This window comes from Cherax quadricarinatus, chromosome 19 (assembly GCF_038502225.1).
Source record: "Cherax quadricarinatus isolate ZL_2023a chromosome 19, ASM3850222v1, whole genome shotgun sequence".
Taxonomy (NCBI): Eukaryota; Metazoa; Arthropoda; class Malacostraca; order Decapoda; family Parastacidae; genus Cherax; species Cherax quadricarinatus.
In genome coordinates, this window is record NC_091310.1 from 18,386,772 (window position 1) to 18,407,996 (window position 21,225).

General features: G+C 40.8%; 1 protein-coding gene and 1 long non-coding RNA gene across 5 annotated transcripts in view; one reads left to right on the forward strand and one right to left on the reverse strand.

The window, feature by feature from the left end:
* Positions 1-21,225, forward strand: part of LOC138852922 (uncharacterized) — a 145,354-nt gene that overhangs the window by 25,834 nt on the left and 98,295 nt on the right. The gene's annotated exons all lie outside the window — the stretch shown is intronic.
* Positions 1-21,225, reverse strand: part of LOC128688255 (neural cell adhesion molecule L1) — a 68,041-nt gene that overhangs the window by 1,000 nt on the left and 45,816 nt on the right. For 2 of the 4 annotated variants that reach the window (XM_070086553.1, XM_070086554.1), the window contains exons 12-17: positions 20,226-20,406; positions 15,772-15,930; positions 7,787-8,001; positions 4,425-4,590; positions 1,396-1,484; positions 1-1,002 (exon numbers count right to left, since the gene is read on the reverse strand). The exon at positions 1-1,002 is cut by the window's left edge and continues 1,000 nt beyond it. In XM_070086553.1, coding sequence (XP_069942654.1) covers positions 632-1,002; positions 1,396-1,484; positions 4,425-4,590; positions 7,787-8,001; positions 15,772-15,930; positions 20,226-20,406 — 1,181 coding nt within the window. In that variant the 3' untranslated portion in view covers positions 1-631. The remainder of the gene's footprint in view (positions 1,003-1,395; positions 1,485-4,424; positions 4,591-7,786; positions 8,002-15,771; positions 15,931-20,225; positions 20,407-21,225) is intronic. The other 2 variants (XR_011392175.1, XR_011392174.1) reach the window with 2 other exon arrangements.

Genomic DNA, 21,225 nt, shown 5'->3' on the forward strand with positions numbered 1-21,225 from the left:
AATAAATTAGGGAGGGTAGCACGGGCCCCATTGTGGCCCATCCTAACCTCCCTGTGGTGTATAAATATATCTAGCTGGATGAATCTTATTGTAGTCAGCTGGCCCATGGGTTCTAACCCCACCCGTATCGTAGTTCATTCTAGTTGCATTAGAGACTTCAGCACTAGAGGGATGCCGGTGACTCTTACTGATATGTATAAGGTCAATGTTTTCCCAGTTACCTCACCTGGATCAACTTCCTGGGCATCTAGACCACAGCTGTTATGCAATAAAATGAACAGCCATCAACAGTTCCATTTTGGATGATCCAGTCTTATGGATTATTCCATCGGTTTTCATTAATTCCTGCCTGAATCTTATTTGGAAGATGTTCTCACACCTCGGAAACTCGAGATGTGAGAACATGTTCTCACACCTCGGAAACTCGAGATGTGAGAACATGTTCTCACACCTCGGAAACTCGAGATGTGAGAACATGTTCTCACATCATCAAATAAAGCAATTGCTATGATTGGTTTTAAAATGAGAAAATTTAAGTTGGTCTTACATTATATTATAACACATCGCTAGGAACTCTCATACTTAATTTTTTAGGACCTTTAAGCTTAGTTAAAGGTAGACGGTGATAAACTCATTGGACGAGAGGTCGACAAAGGAAGCGTCGTCTGAGGTGACAGGGTAGTGCCGTGGAGCGGTATCCCACGTATCCGTCCAGGATCATACAGACACCGTCCGGGGAATCCGCGAGCCTGTAATGTCGTGGCTGTCCAGGCGCCCACACACCTTCAGCTGACACCCGTGTTGCATCCACCCACCGCCACACTCTGTTGCTGCCACCTCCTTTATTACTGCCTCTCCCTGCACCTCCTTTGTTTCCGGTTCCATTGTTGCCTCCTTTGCCACTGGCAGTACTTCCTCCTTTGCGGAGATTGTCATTGTTATCACTTTCACTAGTACTTTCTCGATGTTCTCTCCCACCCACCCAGAACGGCCATTGCGTCCCTGAAAAAAAGAAATAAACTCGATAGGGAACCTCATTGGGGCCTGGTCTCTAGACAAATTGTGTGCCTCTAATCTTTTGGCTATCACCCACCTTAATATTACTGGATAATTCAAGCCTCGTAAACTGCATGATAGTAAGGCATTAACTGTTAAGATTACGACCTTAGTATCATAAAATAAGATTTAAAGACTACGTTTACACCTGAGAAGGAATAGAAGTGGAAAGGCAATACACTATAATACAGAGATATAATCACATAGTCATCTAGATTTTAGTGGTAGACATGCATTATCTTAAACCTCGAAAAGAAACAAAATCCCCACAAAGTTAACATCTTCATGCTTAAGACCCAGGCTTGTTTAGGATTGCTGGAAAATACTGAGGACACGTACATGAAACACCACCAAGGCCATAAAGCTCCTCCAAGAAGGTCCTCAGAACGATGTTGTCGGTTTCCCAGGCCAGGTCTCCGCCCTCGCTCCTGCACGATAGATTTATTTTACCGAGGTTGAAGGTAATTTAGGCACTTGAGTTAGGAAAGGATAATGCTGTTTTGATGAGTGTTTAACTATCAAAGGTGGTTAAAATGTTGCAGTTGGTTTTGTAATTAGGCTGTGGAGCAGTAATATACTTTACAGGTGGTTAAAAAATTAGATAAAAAAAATGGATATCCTACTCAGCTGAGAATGGGTAGCTAAGCACAAAATACGGGCAAGATGACTGATTAGCTTCCTGGGGGAAGTGGAAATTACTAGTGGTTAGTGGGTATTTAGTCATGATTAGGATGGATAGCTCAACTGATGTTTGGGTAGCAAGTCAAGGTGACTACTGAGGAACAATAGATTAATGGATGAACAATAGATTAAAACACCTCATTGGTCAAAAGAGAGGCATACATAGGCGTATCAAAAGAGGGGGTGGACAGTTAAGAAATCAATATATTCAATTAAAGAAAAAAAAATAAAGAAAGGAATAAGAAAAGCAAAAAGGGATTATGAGGCTAAGGTCGCAAGGGATTCAAAGACTAACCCAAAAGGGTTCTTTCAGGTATACAGAAGTAAGATAAGGGACAAGATTGGTCCACTTAAGAGTAACTCTGGTCAGATCACTGACAGTGATGAGGATATGTGTGAAATTCTCAATACTTACTTCCTCTCAGTTTTCACCCAGGAAAATACTAGCGATATTCCTGAAATAATAGACTATGTAGAACAGGACGATAATAAACTATGCACGATTGCAGTAACTAGTGACATGGTACTTAGACAAATAGAGAAACTAAAACCTAACAAATCCCCAGGTCCTGATGAACTGTTTGCAAGGGTGTTAAAGGAATGTAAAGAAGAACTTAGCATACCTTTGGCTAATCTTTTTAACATATCACTACAAACTGGAATAGTGCCTGATAAGTGGAAAATGGCAAATGTAATACCTATTTACAAAGCAGGTGACAGGTCCTTGGCTTTGAACTATAGACCAATAAGCCTTACCTCCATAGTGGGGAAAATTTATGGAATCAATAATTGCCGAAGCAATTCGTAGCCATCTTGATAGGCACAGATTGATTAATGAATCTCAACACGGTTTTACAAAGAGGAGTTCCTGTCTTACGAATTTATTAACTTTTTTCACTAAGGTGTTTGAGGAGGTAGATCATGGTAATGAATATGATATTGTGTATATGGACTCCAGTAAGGCTTTCGATAGAGTTCCACATCAGAGGCTATTGAGGAAACTTAAGGCACACGGAATAGGAGGAGAAATTTTTTCCTGCGTAGAGGCATGGCTGACAAATAGGCAGCAGAAGTTTGCATAAATGGGGAGAAATCAGAATGAGGGCACGTCACAAGCGGTGTTCCTCAGGGGTCAGTGTTGGGCCCGTTGTTGTTCACAATTTACATAAACGACATAGATGAGGGAATAAATAGCGACATAAGCAAATTTGCTGATGACACCAAAATAGGCCGTCCAATTCATTCTAATGACACTAGAGCACTCCAGGATGATTTGAATAGACTGATGCAATGGTCGGAGAAGTGGCAGATGCAGTTTAATATTGACAAATGCAAAGTTATAAATGTTGGACAGGTAAATAACCATGCCACATATAAACTAAATGTAGATCTTAATACTACTGATTGCGAAAAGGATTTAGGAGTTCTGGTTAGTAGTAATCTAAAACCAAGACAACAGTGCATTAGTGTTCGCAATAAAGCTAACAGAATTCTTGGCTTCATATCTAGAAGTATAAATAATAAAAGTCCTCAGGTTGTTCTTCAACTCTATATGTCCTTGGTTAGGCCTCATTTAGACTATGCTGCTCAGTTCTGGTCACCGTATTACAGAATGGACATAAATGCTCTGGAAAACGTACGGAGGAGGATGACAAAGATGATCCCATGTATCAGAAATCTTCCCTATGAGGACTTATAATAATAATAATAATAATTCCCTATGAGGATAGACTGAGGGCCCTGAATCTGCACTCTCTCGAAAGGTGTAGAATTAGGGTTGATATGATCGAGGTGTATAAATGGAAAACAGGAATAAATAAAGGGGATGTAAATAGCGTGCTGAAAATTTCCAGCCAAGACAGGACTCGCAGCAATGGTTTCAAGCTGGAAAAATTCAGATTCAGGAAGGATATAGGAAAGCACTGGTTTGGTAATAGAGTTGTGGATGAGTGGAACAAACTCCAGAGTACAGTTATTGAGGCTAAAACGTTGTGTAGTTTTAAAAATAGGTTAGATAAATACATGAGTTGGTGTGGGTGGGTGTGGTTGGACCTGACTAGCTTGTGCTGCTGGGTCTGGTGCCGTGCTCCTTCCTTGAGTGGTGGTGACCAGACTGGGAGGGTCATTGGGCTAATCCGGGGGGGTGGGACATGGACCTGCTCCGCATGGGTCAGTAGGCCTGCTGCAGAGTTCCTTCTTTCTTATGTTATGTTCTTAAAGGTTGTTGGGGATGCGTTAGAGTGATAACAAAAGCATCATATTCTATTAGCGGGTTGGATTTGTGAAGTATATGCCCAGTATGGGCCAACAGGCCTACTGCAGTGTTCCTCCATTCTCGTGTTCTTATGTTCTTATGTAAATCTTTCAAAGCACTGCTGACTAAATTATTTAATTTACCTAAACTATAATTACCTAATAATAAACCTGCTTGTAGTCATATTTACACTGAGGTAACACTTATTTTGTACTCTGAAATATAAAACAATTAGTTTATGATGTACGAAAAAGTACACAAAAAGAAAATAGACCGAGACTGTAACTGTACGAACAGATGGAGAGAGATGGACAGACAGGTGATTTTTCACACACACACACACACACACACACACACACACACACACACACACACACACACACACACACACACACACACACACACACACACACACACACACACACACACACACCTGCAGTATTCACGAGCGTCTCTCCAGTTCATTTTCTGGTCTGTCACTTGAAGGATACAAAGTGTATCTTTAATTCTGTTATAGGGTGGTGGGCACGGACTATCGTGTCGGGCTGGGGGCACTCTGACATCCGGTATGGGCACGGGCTTTGATGACTTCCCTGCTCCTGGGTGGTGACAGGTGTGGAGGAGAGGCTTAGTAAAGTTAAAATGGAATTAGTTTATATAATTAAATGCAACTACATAAGTAAAAAATAAATTTATTAGTACAGTATATCCTCTGTCTTCCAAACAATGAGAACTTTTACCTTGGAACTGAGTTTCGCTCTGGGAAAATCTGAAACTTCCCTGTTAGTTTCTCTTTCGATTTTTTGTTCCTAGATTTCTGCTGTGAGGACCCCATCCCCCCCTCAAGGGGAGTGACTTGATGTTTTTAAAGTGCTCTTGAGTCAATGAACTGAAGCTGCCCTCCCCTTCCTCAGATCAAACCTGATTCAACCGCCTTTCCCTATTCCCAGGCGCTGTGTGATTTCTATAGGATTAGATCTTCTCTATGAAATTCATGATGACTCAAGAAATCGTAATGACACGATTGCAAATAAACCATACCCCCGGCCGGGATTGAACCCGCGGTCATAGAGTCTCAAAACTCCAGCCCGTCGCGTTAGCCACTAGACCAGCTAGCCACAATAAGATTCATCCAACTAGGTATATTTCTACACCATAGGAAAGTTAGCACAGGCACCTCTGTGACCACAAATGCAAGTTTTTACAGACGAATCTCCAGCTAGCGTGGCCGTGACGAACTCTAGCTCAAGTCCCTTCACTGCCGTCAACATGACTCAAGAAATCGTAATGGAGATTCGTCTGTAAAAACTTGCATTTGTGGTCACAGAGGTGCCTGTGCTAACTTTCCTATGGTGTAGAAATATACCTAGTTGGATGAATCTTATTGTGGCTAGCTGGTCTAGTGGCTAACGCGACGGGCTGGAGTTTTGAGACTCTATGACCGCGGGTTCAATCCCGGCCGGGGGTATGGTTTAAATTCATGATCTACTGCGAGGAGCTAAGCCTGTGCTGCCATCATGTTCAGTACATTCCTGTCAACCCGTGGCTCAGTTGGCAACGCTCTCGCCTCACACATTGAGTGTCCGTTGTTCAATCCCCGACCAGGTAGAAATGTTGGGCTGTCCACGTTCAAATAACAGTAAGTAGGTAACTGGGTGTTAGTCGACTGTTGTGGGTCGTATCCTGGGGGACAAGACTGAAGGAAAATAATTGAAATAAGACAGTCAGTTCTCGATGACGCACCGACTTTCTTGGGTTATCCTGGGCTGCTGGTCGAAGGAGACTCCTCATTCCCTTTCATGTTCGGGTGTAGTCTGTCCTGCGGTTGTAGTCTGTCCTGGGTTGCAGTTTAGATGTGTCTGTGGTCAGGAAGGCTTGGCTCTTGCTTTGCTTTGCTTTTCTTTAGTGGTACTAAAGTTACACTTTTGCAGACAATGGATGGGAGCCCTTGAGTACTTGTTTCCAATAATGACCTAGACTAACTTTCTTGACCATTGGTTCGGTTCATGCTTCGACAATCACGTTATTTATTAGTGGGCTCCTTTGAAGGGCGAGAGGTTCTTGATCCAAAACATTGAGCCTGTACACCCTTGGACCAAACCTGAATCCTTGCCATCCCAACAAGTGCTGTATAATTCACGCTTCCCATGAACACCGTGATAGTAATAATAATTATTATTATAATATACCGATGGTGCTGAGTAGCAGTGGTGCTGCTGGAGTAGTAGTTTTGCTGGAGGAGTGGTGTTTGCTGTAGCAGTAGTGGTGCTGGAGTAGTGGTTCTGGAGTAGGTCTGCCGTTGAAATAATACTATGTGAGAACTTAAATGGTTCCCAGTTGTCAAGCAAGTCCTCTGGGCTCACCGTGAAGTTGTGTGTTATCATTTTGCACTCTTCCTGCTTGCCAGCTTCGCCGTCCCTGATTCATGGTGCACTGCAACTCTCAGAATGCTTTAATACAGAAGATCCACATGTTAGTTTGCATTTACCCCAGGCACAAAGATGTGAGGTGTGTTGATGCCTGGGACACGTACATTCTTGATAATGAACAGGCAAAGGCTGTCATGGCAGACTTTTGCATCACCGTGCGACTCATTCTCCAGATTTTTACCGTTCGTGAGAAACTGCAGGTTTCTAATGTCGTGGTAAGCCTCGCGCTGCCAGACATAACCCGCACATTTCTCTTTAATTTTGCTATTGTCTGGTAATTTTACTTAAAAGTTAATAAATGGTGGGCTTACCAGACCTAAACTAAGCTAACCGAGAATAACAAATATTTAAATTGCCGGTCAATTTCGAGCGCTCGGAAATGTTTGAAAGACACAATGCGTTTAAAACTTTAATTGAAGAATAGATTGTACAATGCACTTATGATCCGTATACATTTGTATTTATACCAGTAAGCGTTTATCTGGCATTTTAAAATATTCTTGACAAGTAATGTATAGTTGATTACCCTCGTGTATACAACAGGAATTAAACTTAATAAACCAACCGAACAAATTGATATTTATATACAGAAAACTTGCACTTCAGAGAGGAAAGCTATGAACGACGTTTCGGTGCGTCCAAGATCACTGTCAGTTTGTGACTGAACAATGATCCCGAACTGACCGAAACGTCGTCTTAAGTTTCCTCTCCTAAGTGCAGGTTATTTGCCTATTGTTCCACCAACGCTACTGTGACTTTTTCTTCTAAACTGGTATTTCTTTGGTAAGAGATGTGTCCGTCAGCTTCCCACAGGACCAACTTGTGCACGATTACACACTCTTATTCTATAATAACAAATTTTTACCAAACATTAAGCAAAATTATTACAAACGTCGAAACATTCCTTAAAATCACGTTATATTAATTACATTAATAAATAATTACATTCTATATAATTTAATATTTTTTAAAACATAAGAAAAGCATGAAACGGATGTGTTTGGACGTCCTCTTTTAGCAGGACTCATCAGTCAGAGACTTAACTGTCATGTATACATTGTGCAACACTCGTCCTCAACTGTAGTTGGTCCTGTATTCCTTTTTGTGTATCTTCTTATTATATTAATGGGAAAGTTAAACTGGTAGGGGGATTATACAACGCCAGGAGGAATGTAAGACTATCACGTTAGCTCCAAGGAAGAGAAAGTTAGCGTGCGTGTGTGGCTTTAATGATTTGTTAGTGCAAGCACTCCTTTGTAATTTCTGAATACTTCCTTTCAACTGAAATAATTTAGTGTAATATCTAACCGAATGATGTGATTGCTATGAGCTCTGCCTCTACACCAAACATGACCGAGGTGTTTACCTCTGACGGTGAGCGTAGCACTAGCGTTGACGCTATCCAGGGGTGTGGAGGCCACGCAGGTGTAAACCCCAGCGTCATCCTCAGTTACCAGGCTCACCGTTAGGCCATTCTTGGGTTGTCTCAATAGTCTGGGGTTCTTGTCGTAGTCAACGAGTACTCCGTTCACCAGCCAATTGACATTCAGCTCCAAGTCGCTATCAACGGCTACTTTGCACCTGTGATGAGCACACATAAGAAAGTGATAATGTAACTTCAAATTAAACAGGCAGTAAATAGTGATAGAATGAAAATAAAGTTATGGTTGATAAATGTAGATTATAAAAGCCAGACTACAGCATAAATGAGGCAATTATAAGACAGAAAAGAAATTTCATCACTAAACATTCCAAATGTAGTTAAAAATAGTAACTAAAAGTACAGTTTTATGTGCAGATAAAAGAACAGATTAAAATAGAGACGTCACATTTAGAAGCACAAGCAGAGATACAACATTTTATGCAGCACTTTAAAATAAATCGACGTCTCTTGTAAAAATACTACATGAAGAGCAGAGAAGACAAGGATGAGTGACAGTATTGCTATTCTTCACTCATCATACTCACTGGGGAAATATAACAAGATTGCAGCGTTGAATGATGCCTCCAAGTTTTGCGCTTTCTTTGATTGCTACTACTACTAATAATAATTATAATAATGTCAATAAAAATAATAAAAATATCGTCCTGCACAAATTGTTTATCATGATAACTTTATTGGTGTCAAGATTTTCTTTTCTTTCAGAGATTACGTTCATAACTTGAGAATACCTTATCCGATTGGCTTCAATTTTTTTATCACTGGTATACTATAACTAGGGCAAAGTTCGTGCAACTACTGACATGTACCTTGTCGACAAAGGTATGTAGACTATTCCCGGATTTCGTTTCCGTGCGATAACTTGAGAAAGAAAGCCTCTTCAACATTTATATCTGTCTCCTAATGTGTTTATTTTTCAGCTATAAACTACCTTGTCCATAATTACTATCCCATTTGCTTTGTCTGTTTCGCAAGGTGAAGTCTAGGATCTTTCCTTAATTCATATCACTTAAATCTTTGAGGAAACTTGTGTTGCAGATGTTCGTGCTGCAACACGATTGTCCTCAAAGATTTGTTAAGTTATACCAAGAATTAAGGAAAGATCCTAGACTAGACTTTACGAAAGCAGACAAAACGATTGCGATAGTAATTGTGGACACGGAAGATTAAAGGGGAAAATTAACATTATCAGCAAAGGAACTGACGTGCCACTTAAATGTGCTGATATATTTTAAAATATTTGTCCCTCTGAGAATATAAGAGAATTCTTCTTCAGTTTGAGTTCAAAGCTGGTTTTTCATAGAAGTTTTAAATTAGTTTAGGGCTGCACATGCCTTAATTTGACATTTCTACTGAAAAAATGGGATATTAGTGCCCATGTGATGATAACTTGAGAATGCTAAATCTGATTTAATTTTTTTTTCACTGCTAATACTTACCTGCACTAGAAACTTATGCTGCACTCTGTACTAATCCTTTTGCATGCACTGAGGTACAGGGGACTGGGATTATGTAATATGAGGATACCTTTCTCGGATCGCGCAGTGACCAAAGTACATCTAGTTATTATTACTACTCTCAGTAGCTACACCTTACGGGTGATCAAGAAAAATATTAAATATAACGATAAGGACTGTTATCATGTCTCTCTAGGAAGTGACTCACGGAACAAGAAAACTTCATCATATCAATATATAATTATGCAATTATTAATAACACACAACATATAGGAGGTATAAGAATACAATTAAATGCTAAATAAGTATGTATGTACATATGTACACACACACACACACACATACACACACACACACACTGGAAAAATAAACTCATGCGGTATGTGATCCTTTATTGACAACGTTTCGCCCACACAGTAGGTTTTTTCAAGTCACAAACAGATCTACCTGGGGTGGAAGGTACGCGAGTATTTATAGTCAGGTTCAGAATGTTGAGGTCAGGTGGAGAATGCTGCATCTGATGATCTACCGGGTGGGGTTATAGAGTTTAAAATCTTGGTTAGCTTGGAAGGGAGATTGGATAAGTATGTGAGTAGACCTTCTGCAGTTTTCCTTCATTCCTATGTTCTTATGTGGGATAGCGATGAAGAAGTTTCTTGGCAAGTGGTTCAGCTATGTTATAGAAGCCATTGTTCTGGTTGAAGTTGTTGGTTATAGAGATAAGCGATGATTCTAGGATTCTTCAGTATTGAGTGTTGTCTTTTGTGGCGATAAGTCTTGAGTTTCTGTAGTTTATTAAATGGTTGCGTGAATTACGGTGTTGTACACAGGCATTCCTTGGATCGTCAGACCTGCTTGCGTATTGGTGTTCTGAAATACATGTTTGGAGGTCTCTGGATGTTTCGCCCACGTATAATTTGCTGCAGTCATTACAAGGGAATATGTATACCCTTGCAGAGGATGGAAGCTTGTCATGTCTATTACTGGTAATGTCCTTGATGGTCGTGGTTGTGGAGGTAGATACTTGGAATGAGGTATTGGAAAAGATGTTGGAAACGTGTTTGGCAATGGAGTTGGTGGGGAGGACTATGTATCTCTTCTCGGCAGTGTCTTCTCTGGGTGTGTTGAAGATGTTTAATGCCCGTCGTCTGCAGTCTCTGATGAAGTGACGAGGATAGTGAAGTTTGGAAAATACTTGTTCAATTATAGTGCATTCTTCCTCACACACACACACGCACACGCACACGCACACACACCCACACCCACACCCACACACACGCGCGCCCGCACACACACACACACACACACACACACACACACACACACACACAGTTGGAAGTTAAGACTCCGATGAGTCAAAGGGATGTTAGGAAGTATTTCTTCAGTCATAGAGTTGTCAGAAAGTGGAATAGCCTAGAAAGTGACGTAGTGGAGGCAAGAACCATACATAGTTTTAAGACGAGGTTTGATGAAACTCATGGAGAAGGGGGAGAGAAGACCTAGTAGTGATCAGTGAAGAGGCGGGACCAAGAGCTATGACTCGACCCCTGCAACCACAAATAGGTGAGTACACACACAGAGGACAGGATGTTCCAGAGATGGGACACAGCAACAAGGGGTTACAATTAGAAGTTGAAGACTCAGATGAGTCACAGGGATGTTAGGAAGTATTTCTTCAGTCATAGATTTATCAGGGAGTGGAATAGTCTGGCAAGTGATGTGGTAGAGGCAGGATCCATACATAACTTTAAGAAGAGGTATGATAAAGCTCATGGAGCAGGGAGAGTGACCTAGTAGCGACCAGTGAAGAGGGCGAGCAGCTGTGACTCGACCCCAGTAACCACAAATAAGTTAGTACACACGCCACACACGCCACAAAGAGGCATCACCGGACACCATAGCTCTCACAGAAACCAAGCTAACAGAAATGATAACAGATGTCATCTTTCCAACGGTATATCGGATCCTGAGGAAGGGCAGAGGGAAGAGTGGCACTGCTTATCAAAAACCAATAGGATTTTAATGAGCTGGAGAGAGGAGACAGAGAATCAAGAGACTGCATAATAGGAACAATTCAGTCTGGAGGTCCCAAGGTGGTAATTGCAGTGATGAATAACCCACCAAAGAACAGCAGGAGACCAAGACAAGAGTATGATGAGAGTAACAGAGCGATGGTTGACACACTGGCTGAAGTGGCCAGAAGGGCTCATGCGGGCAGGGCAGAGATGCTGACTGTGGGTGACTTCAATTACAAGGTAATTAACTGGGAGAACCTGGAGCCCAATGGGGGCCCAGAAACCCAGAAACATGGAAGGCTAAGATGATGGAGATGGCACTGGAAAACCTCATGTACGAACACACAAAGGACACTACCAAAGAGAGAGGAGATAGAGAACTAGCAAGACTGGACCTAGTTTTCACCTTGAGTAGTGCAGATATTGAGGACATCACATATGATGTAATTGTGGTAGGAGACCTGAATGCTAAAGTAGGAGAAACTTTTAGAGAGGGTGTGGTAGGTAAGTTTGGGGTGAGGTGTAAATGATAATGGGAACCCTTTGATTGAACTTTGTATAGAAAGGGGTTTGGTTATAGGTAATACATATTTTAAAAAAAGAAGATAAATAAGTATACAAGATATGATGTAGGGCGAAATGACAGTAGTTTGTTGGATTATGTATTAGTAGATAAAAGACTGTCGAGTAGACTTCAGGATGTACATGTTTATAGAGGGGCCACAGATATATCAGATCACTTTTTAGTTGTAGCTACACTGAGAGTAAAAGTTAGATGGGATACAAGGAGAATAGGAGCATCAGGGAAGAGAGAGGTGAAGGTTTATAAACTAAACGAGGAGGCAGTTAGGGTAAGATATAAACAGCTATTGGAGGATAGATGGGCTAATGAGAGCATAGACAATGGGGTCGAAGAGGTATGGGGTAGGTTTAAAAATGTAGTGTTAGAGTGTTCAGCAGAAGTTTGTGGTTACAGGAAAGTGGGTGCAGGAGGGAAGAGGAGCGATTGGTGGAATGGTGTAAAGAATGTAGTAAGGGAGAAAAAGTTAGCATATGAGAAGTTTTTACAAAGTAGAAGTGATGCAAGGAGGGAAGAGTATACGAAGAAAAAGAGAGCGGTTAAGAGAGTGGTGAAGCAATGTAAAAAGAGAGCAAATGAGAGAGTGGGTGAGATGTTATCAACAAATTTTGTTGAAAATAAGAAAAAGTTTTGGAGTGAGATTAACAAGTTGAGGAAGCCTAGAGAACAAATGGATTTGTCAGTTAAAAATAGGAGAGGAGAGTTATTAAATGGAGAGTTAGAGGTTTTGGGAAGATGGAGGGAATATTTTGAGGAATTGTTAAATGTTGACGAAGATAAGGAAGCTGTGATTTCATGTATAGGGCAAGGAGGAATAACATCTTGTAGGAGTGAGGAAGAGTCAGTTGTGAGTGTGGGGAAGTTCGTGAGGCAGTAGGTAAAATGAAAGGGGGTAAGGCAGCTGGGATTGATGGGATAAAGATAGAAATGTTAAAAGCAGGTGGGGATACAGTTTTGGAGTGCTTGGTGCTATTATTTAATAAATGTATGGAAGAGGGTAAGGTACCTAGGGATTGGCAGAGAGCATGCATAGTTCCTTTGTATAAAGGCAAAGGGGACAAAAGAGAGTGCAAAAATTATAGGGGGATAAGTCTGTTGAGTATACCTGGTAATGTGTATGGTAGAGTTATCATTGAAAGAATTAAGAGTAAGATGGAGAATAGGATAGCAGATGAACAAGGAGGCTTTAGGAAAGGTAGGGGGTGTGTGGACCAGGTGTTTACAGTGAAACATATAAGTGAGCAGTATTTAGATAAGGCTAAAGAAGCTTTAGTGGCATTTATGGATTTGGAAAAGGCGTGTGACAGGGTGGATAGGGGAGCAATGTGGCAGATGTTGCAGGTGTATGGTATAGTAGGTAGGTTACTGAAAGCAGTGAAGAGTTTTTACGAGGATAGTGAACCTCAAGTTAGAGTATGTAGGAAAGAGGGAAATTATTTCCCAGTAAAAGTAGGCCTTGGACAAGGATGTGTGGTTTCACCGTGGTTGTTTAATATATTTATAGATGGGGTTGTAAGAGAAGTAAATGTGAGGGTCTTGGCAAGAGGCGTGGAGTTAAAAGATAAAGAATCACACATAAAGTGGGAGTTGTCACAGTTGCTCTTTGCTTAGGTTGGTGGATGAATTTGGTAGGGTATGTAAAAGAAGAAAATTAAAAGTGAATACAGGAAAGAGTAAGGTTATGAGGATAACAAAAGATTAGGTGATGAAAGATTGGATATCAGATTGGAGGGAGAGAGTATGGAGGAGGTGAATGTATTCAGATATTTGGGAGTGGACGTGTCAGCGGATGGGTCTATGAAAGATGAGGTGAATCATAGAATTGATGAGGGGAAAAGGGTGAGCGGTGCACTTAGGAGTCTGTGGAGACAAAGAACTTTGTCCTTGGAGGCAAAGAGGGGAATGTATGAGAGTATAGTTTTACCAACGCTCTTATATGGGTGTGAAGCATGGGTGATGAATGTTGCAGCGAGGAGAAGGCTGGAGGCAGTGGAGATGTCATGTCTGAGGGCAATGTGTGGTGTGAATATAATGCAGAAAATTCGTAGTTTGGAAGTTAGGAGGAGGTGCGGGATTGCCAGAATTGTTGTCCAGAGGGCTGAGGAAGGGTTGTTGAGGTGGTTCGGACATGTAGAGAGAATGGAGCGAAACGGAATGACTTCAAGAGTGTATCAGTCTGTAGTGGAAGGAAGGTGGGGTAGGGGTCGGCCTAGGAAAGGTTGGAGGGAGGGGGGTAAAGGAGGTTTTGTGTGCTAGGGGCTTGGACTTCCAGCAGGCATGCGTGAGCGTGTTTGATAGGAGTGAATGGAGACAAATGGTTTTTAGTACTTGACGTGCTGTTGGCGTGCGAGCAAAGTAACATTTATGAAGAGATTCAGGGAAACCGGCAGGCCGGACTTAAGTCCTGGAGATGGGAGTACAGTGCCTGCACTCTGAAGGAGGGGTGTTAATGTTGCAGTTTAAAAACTGTAGTGTAAAGCACCCTTCTGGCATGACAGTGATGGAGTGAATGATGGTGAAAGTTTTTCTTTTTCGGGCCACCCTGCCTTGGTGGGAATCGGCCAGTGTGCTAATAAAAAAAAGATAAAAAACATATGAAAGACCTCTCGGCGCCAGTGACCATGTGGGTCTGAGCTTCGAATACATAGAGTTACAAGTGGAGAAGGAAGCAGGAAGGGCAGGACAAATGATGCCAAACAACAAGAGATGGGACTACACAGGCATGACGAATTTCCTACACGGGATTCAGTGGGACAGAGAACTGGCAGGGAAGTGAGATGATGGAATATGTGACAATATAAAGGAAGCTGAGAAGAGGTTTGTACCCAAGGGTAACAGAAATAACGAGAAAGCCAGGATGAGTTCTTGGTTCACTCAAATGTGTAGAGAGGCCAAAACCAAGTGTGCTAGAGAATGGAAGAAGCATAGAAGGCAAAGGAATCAGGATAGTAAGGAGAGCAGTCGTAGAGCCAAAAATGAATATGCACAGGTAAGAAGGGACGCCCAGCGACAATACAAAAATAACATAGCAGCGAAAGCCAGATCTGACCTAAAGCTGTTGTACAGCCACATCAGGAGGAAAACAGTCGAGGACCAGGTAATCAGGCTCAGGAAGGAAGGAGGGAAGATCGCATGAAACGACCGTTAAGTATGTGATGAACTCAACATTAGATTCAAAGAAGTGTAAACAGAGGAGACAGAAGGGACTCCAGGAAAATGGAGGGGTGGGGTACACCATCAGATGTTGGACACATTACATACAACTGAGGAAGAAGTCAAGAGGCTGCTACCTCAAAGGCAATGGGACCGGATAACATCTCTCCATGGGTTCTGAGAGAGGGAGCAGAAGCATATGTATACCACTAACAACAGTCTTCAACATATCTATCTAAACAGGGCGACTACTTGAGGTGTGGAAGAGAGCAAATGTAGTCCCAAATTTTAAAAAGAGACAGACATAAAGCATTAAAACTAAAGACCAGTGTCACTGACATGTATAATATGCAAAGTCATGGAGAAGATTATCAAGAGAAGAGTGGTGGAACACCTAGGTCTAGCTTTTTGTGAGAGTGGTGAAGAAGTGAGCATCGAGGGAGTTCCAGACCTGCGACCTACTGTGGCTTATGTCCCACTTATCTCACCCAAATTACTTACCAGTAATAATTCATGTAATACCCTGTAAACCTCATGCAGGTAATTTACTCACATAATAATAATAACTCAAAGGTGCCATGAGCCAGCCTGCTCCTTGAAAATAGTTTCCACTGGCCTGCCTGAGGAAATGAAAATATTTTTCAAAATGTTGCTCTTCGAGACATTAACCGCTTTCTTGCGCAGAGAAATGAGGTTTGCACTAACCTGAAGACAGCAGCCTCGCCCCTGCCTCGGACACGGTCTCTGGGCGCCCTGATGATCCTGGTGGTTTCCTCTACCCTGAGCTGGGCACCGCTCTCCACACTGCCGTAGGGATTAACAGCACTACACACGTAATGCCCCGTGTCACTCACACTCACAGCACTGGTGCACAACAGTGGTAAAGCAGAATCACTCAGATTGGATTATCTCGGGGATAATATGAGAATGGAGGGTTTTACCATGAAAAAAGTGGGCAAAATTCTCAAGTCTCATAATACTAGCTGTTCACTGGAGCTCATGGTTAACCCCATTACAACTAAAATATAATAGGATTTAGTTTTGCTTTAAGCCTGCTTAGCTTGCTTAATTTTGATTAGCTGAAGTACTCTTAAATTTAAAAAGTTTAGTGTGTTGGATATTCTATGATTTATAACAGTATTCCTCGCTTGATATTATATAATTTAATTCCCCAGAAAAACTCTTGCTGGTTCAATGTACTCGGGAACACAAGAGTTTACTACCCTTGTTTACCTTGAGTTCTTGAGGGACGACAATTGGACAGTTATCCTTCCAGAGAGGCCAAGTTGTTTCAGAAAGACGCGTAAGCAAACACTAAAACATATTTAATAGAAAGTGTTTCGGACCTGGGACCTTGATCAAGGTCCCAGGCTCGAAACGTTTTCAATTAATTATGTCCTAGCGTTGACTCAAGTATCTTATTAGACCAATTTGTGGGTATGTATTACTAAGGTTTATACTAGGCTAAGCTGTATCAGTACTGAGATGCTAAAGAGGTGTATAGTGGTGCAATGATGGTGCTTGCTGATGCTATGATGGTGTATGGTGATGTTATGGAGGTGTTGTTGCAGTGTACCTTTGGTGGTATCTGGAGATATTTTGGTGTATACTGATGTGAGGCATTGCGAAGTTCCAGTTTGTATTTCTTCTGTTTCACCTGCTGTCTCTCCACATATTGATGTTAGTCTCTTGTTCCTATCTTTTTTCTCTCTCTTGTCTTTGTTAGTCTTTACGCCCAAAATAAATGCACATCCATAGTTATTTTTTATAAGGTACGGACGTTAATTTATTTCTTCCTTACACGAAGAAATGGACAGTCTGGGTCACAGTCATTTTTTCTCAAGTTAACTTTTACATATTTCAAAATAGAATCAATCACTTCATTCTTCAAAGGAACATTGCCTCTTCTTAACACGTTGAGGTATTGCTCTGGATAGGGGTAATTACATTTTTCTCTGCATCTGCATATTCCCTTGTTATAATACTGACATTTTATTTTTCTTGTGCTATTGGAGTCTTCCCCATCTGTGAGCTTTTACACACCTTACTTCGGGATTACACACATATCCAGAGATTACCGTTTCATTTTTACTGAGTTTTGATTATTTTCCTCTGTGTGTTCCTCTTGTCCTGGTATTTCATTTTCTAGTTGTATCTTTTCATTCCAATTTCTATTTTCGCTTCTCTCGTTACGTTAATCATATCCACTTTGACTTCACTTTTGTTATGACGATTTTTCTTTTTCAGCACCTTGTTGTGTCCTACCTATGCACGTAATTTAAAAAAATAAGGCGTCTAATAACATAAATCATCATATTTTCGTTTAATTATTAACGAAAACATCAGCAATATAATATAACACGAGATGAAAGGGAAAATATATGTAATAATTATAGTCATTTTTCTGAAGACCCGATACAACTTAATAATAATAATAATAATAATAATAATAATAATAATAATAACAATATCTTTAGCTCTACATGTACATAGACGAGGTATACAGGCCTAGCAGAACATTTCGAGTAAATTAGGTCATTTTGTCACAGGATGCAAGACACAACAGTCGGCTGGCACCTAGGTACCTATTTTACTGATAGGTAAACATGGACAGCCTTATGGAAACACGTCCTAATGTTTCCAGCCGTACCCTGGATCTTCACCCGGACCTAGTTGTGAGCCGGACCTAGTTGTGAGCCGGACCTAGTTGTGAGCTGAGTACGCTAGCAATTGAGCTACGGAACACCTTCACAATTTTCATTTATCTGTGCCAATTCTTTGTTCTTTTCCCACGCTCTATATATGATTGGAATTTTTTCAGAGAAAGTTATTTCGGTCTAGTGGGACATATTTATCAACACACTTATCATGTTGGTCCAAATTTGTTTATCTTACGAGCACACACATTGGCAGTCTCCCTCCCAAAGGCCATTGTTCATATTCCAGAACAAGCCTGCTTATATATTCTAGAACAAGTTATATGGAAACCTGCTTGTATATTCCAGAACAGCTGTATGGAAACCTGCTTGTATATTCCAGAAGTTATATGGAAGCCTGCTTGTATATTCCAGAAGTTATATGGAAGCCTGCTTGTATATTCCAGAAATTATATGGAAGCCTGCTTGTATATTCCAGAAGTTATATGGAAGCCTGCTTGTATATTCCAGAAATTATATGGAAGCCTGCTTGTATATTCCAGAAGTTATATGGAAGCCTGCTTGTATATTCCAGAAGTTATATGGAAGCCTGCTTGTATATTCCAGAAGTTATATGGAAACCTGCTTGTATATTCCAGAAGTTATATGGAAGCCTGCTTGTATATTCCAGAAGTTATATGGAAGCCTGCTTGTATATTCCAGAAATTATATGGAAGCCTGCTTGTATATTCCAGAAGTTATATGGAAGCCTGCTTGTATATTCCAGAAATTATATGGAAGCCTGCTTGTATATTCCAGAAGTTATATGGAAGCCTGCTTGTATATTCCAGAAGTTATATGGAAGCCTGCTTGTATATTCCAGAAGTTATATGGAAGCCTGCTTGTATATTCCAGAAGTTATATGGAAGCCTGCTTGTATATTCCAGAAATTATATGGAAGCCTGCTTGTATATTCCAGAACAAATTATATGGAAGCCTGCTTGTATATTCAAGAACAAATTATATGGAAGCCTGCTTGTATATTCCAGAACAAATTATATGGAAGCCTGCTTGTATGTTTCACATTTTATGCCTTTATTTTTTCTTAAAATAGCACAAAGCATTGAACTTAGGTACTATGATCGCATTTTTTCTACGTTACTCTGTTTCCAAGGGAAAAATCTACTATTTTACTGCCGTGTTTCTCTCTGCCTACAATTGTTACCTAAACACCACGTTCCGAATTTATTTATTTAGTTCATATTAAAAAATACTTAAACACTTGGGTTCTGTGATATTAGAAACTCACCAAGCCTGTTTCTAGAGTTTATTTGTTAAAGGGATATGATTTTTACTAATTAGTTTACTTTTGTGAATTAAATGCATTATTGCTCTTTAATGCTCGTAAATTGTAGGTAACATAGCGTGGACATTTTTGGCACCTAATCCGGCGGCGGTGGAGAGAACCTTGCAAGAAAGTGAACCCGGCGTCGTGTGTGACTTCTGATCAACAATGGCACCGTGATGCCAGAATCAAGTGTGAATGATTTAATGATTTGTTTCACTTAATCTGGATTTGCACATATTTTGTTTACAAATATGATAGTTGTTTATGTTTACATTTCTGGTCCTGTATTAATTTTTAACAAATGAAAACAGTCGCGTGATATTGTTAGTAAATAATGTTTGACTACAATCTCAGTGGCCAGCAGATTTAAAATAAATATTCGTGTTGGCACTGTTGTTTTCCGTTTTGTACAGATTATATTTATGCTCACTGTACGTTGTCTATTGAACTGTTTTCACACTTTATAGATTCATTAACTTTCTTTTGTCACTGTAACTTATCAGTGTCTTGAGAAATTTCAGTATTTACACAGAATAATCTCGGTACGCAATGGCTGCCTCAACACTTCGCGGTAATGTACAACGGTGATTATATATGATTGTGGTATTGCAGTGTTATAGTGATGGTATGGTAGCATTATGGTGATCTTACAATATGGGGCTATGATAACTCAATGTCATGCTGTTGTATGGGGATATCATGGCGTTGTATAGAAATACTAAGATGATTTAAGAAATCGTAATGACACGATTGCAAATAAACCATACCCCCGGCCGGGATTGAACCCGCGGTCATAGTCATGTTGACGGCAGTGAAGGGACTTGAGCTAGAGTTCGTCACGGCCACGCTAGCTGGAGATTCGTCTGTAAAAACTTGCATTTGTGGTCACAGAGGTGCCTGTGCTAACTTTCCTATGGTGTAGAAATATACCTAGTTGGATGAATCTTATTGTGGCTAGCTGGTCTAGTGGCTAGCGCGACGGGCTGGAGTTTTGAGACTCTATGACCGCGGGTTCAATCCCGGCCGGGGGTATGGTTTACTAAGATGATGCTGTGATTGTGTATAGGGTTGTATGATGGAGCTATAGGGATGTAAGGTATGTTATAGTGGCATAGGCTACAGTGTCACCGTAGAACACTGTGGGCACAACAAAACACAAACAACCCTTGAGGAACCTGAGAACAAGGTCTCCATCGTGGGTGATCTGGTAGCGGTCAGAAGTCAAGGGGAGGTCATTTTTGGTCCAGGTGATTACGGGTTGCACCTGACTTGAGGCACGGCAGGTCAAGGTCACCGTCTTGCCCTCTACTGTGTGAACGTCCGTCGGTGCTACATCCATCTTGGGCCAGTAGGGATCTTGAATCAAGGGTCAGGATAGATTAGTGTAAGAAATGGGGACGGGTGGGTTAGTGTGTCTCGGATAATAGTAAATCATGGTTGGCTTTGCCAAATGTCATAATCTGAAAGACGATTTTCACTGCCAGATAATCTTTGCACAAAAATAGTATATAGGCATTAGGTAACTACCTTGATCTAATTGGCATAATGTAGTTAGAGCAAGAACAATATTAACCTCACATACTCATCATGCTGGATGGTTACTCATACAGTGTGGTCCCGCTGTAACTCAGTGTTGAGTCCTGTCGTTCTCACCTGGTTCTTGTGAAGGCTACTATGATAGCACTTTAAGACTGAAGAAGTCACTCGTGACGAAACGCTTCCTTTAATAAATGTCCTGAACTGTACACGTGTCTTTACCTCATTAAGTTGTGTTTGCAAAGATGAAGACTCGGCTCTCTGTCCCACTCCTTAACCTTCAATTAGCTGACGTTATTTCCTCCGTATCTCTTCCACTACTGTCTTTTTCACCTCATTTCATTCAGACTAAAGAATTATTTTCTTTCGTCACAATATTAATCTCTGTTACTGTTTGGACAGGAAGTACGGAGGTTTAAGCGTTGCTTCATTATTCCTGTGATTTTTTTTACTGTCGTGTTTACGACTGGTCTCCGTCTTGTTCCCAGGGACTGGTGGTCAGTTTTCAAACAAGTTCATTGACTTTAATTATAGAAAGTAAGACTGTTTTTAACATTACAGCAATGATATGCAAGTTGAGTCTAATATTTTTCTACACTGTACTGCATACAGCATCCTTTAAACATCTGTGAAATTAGA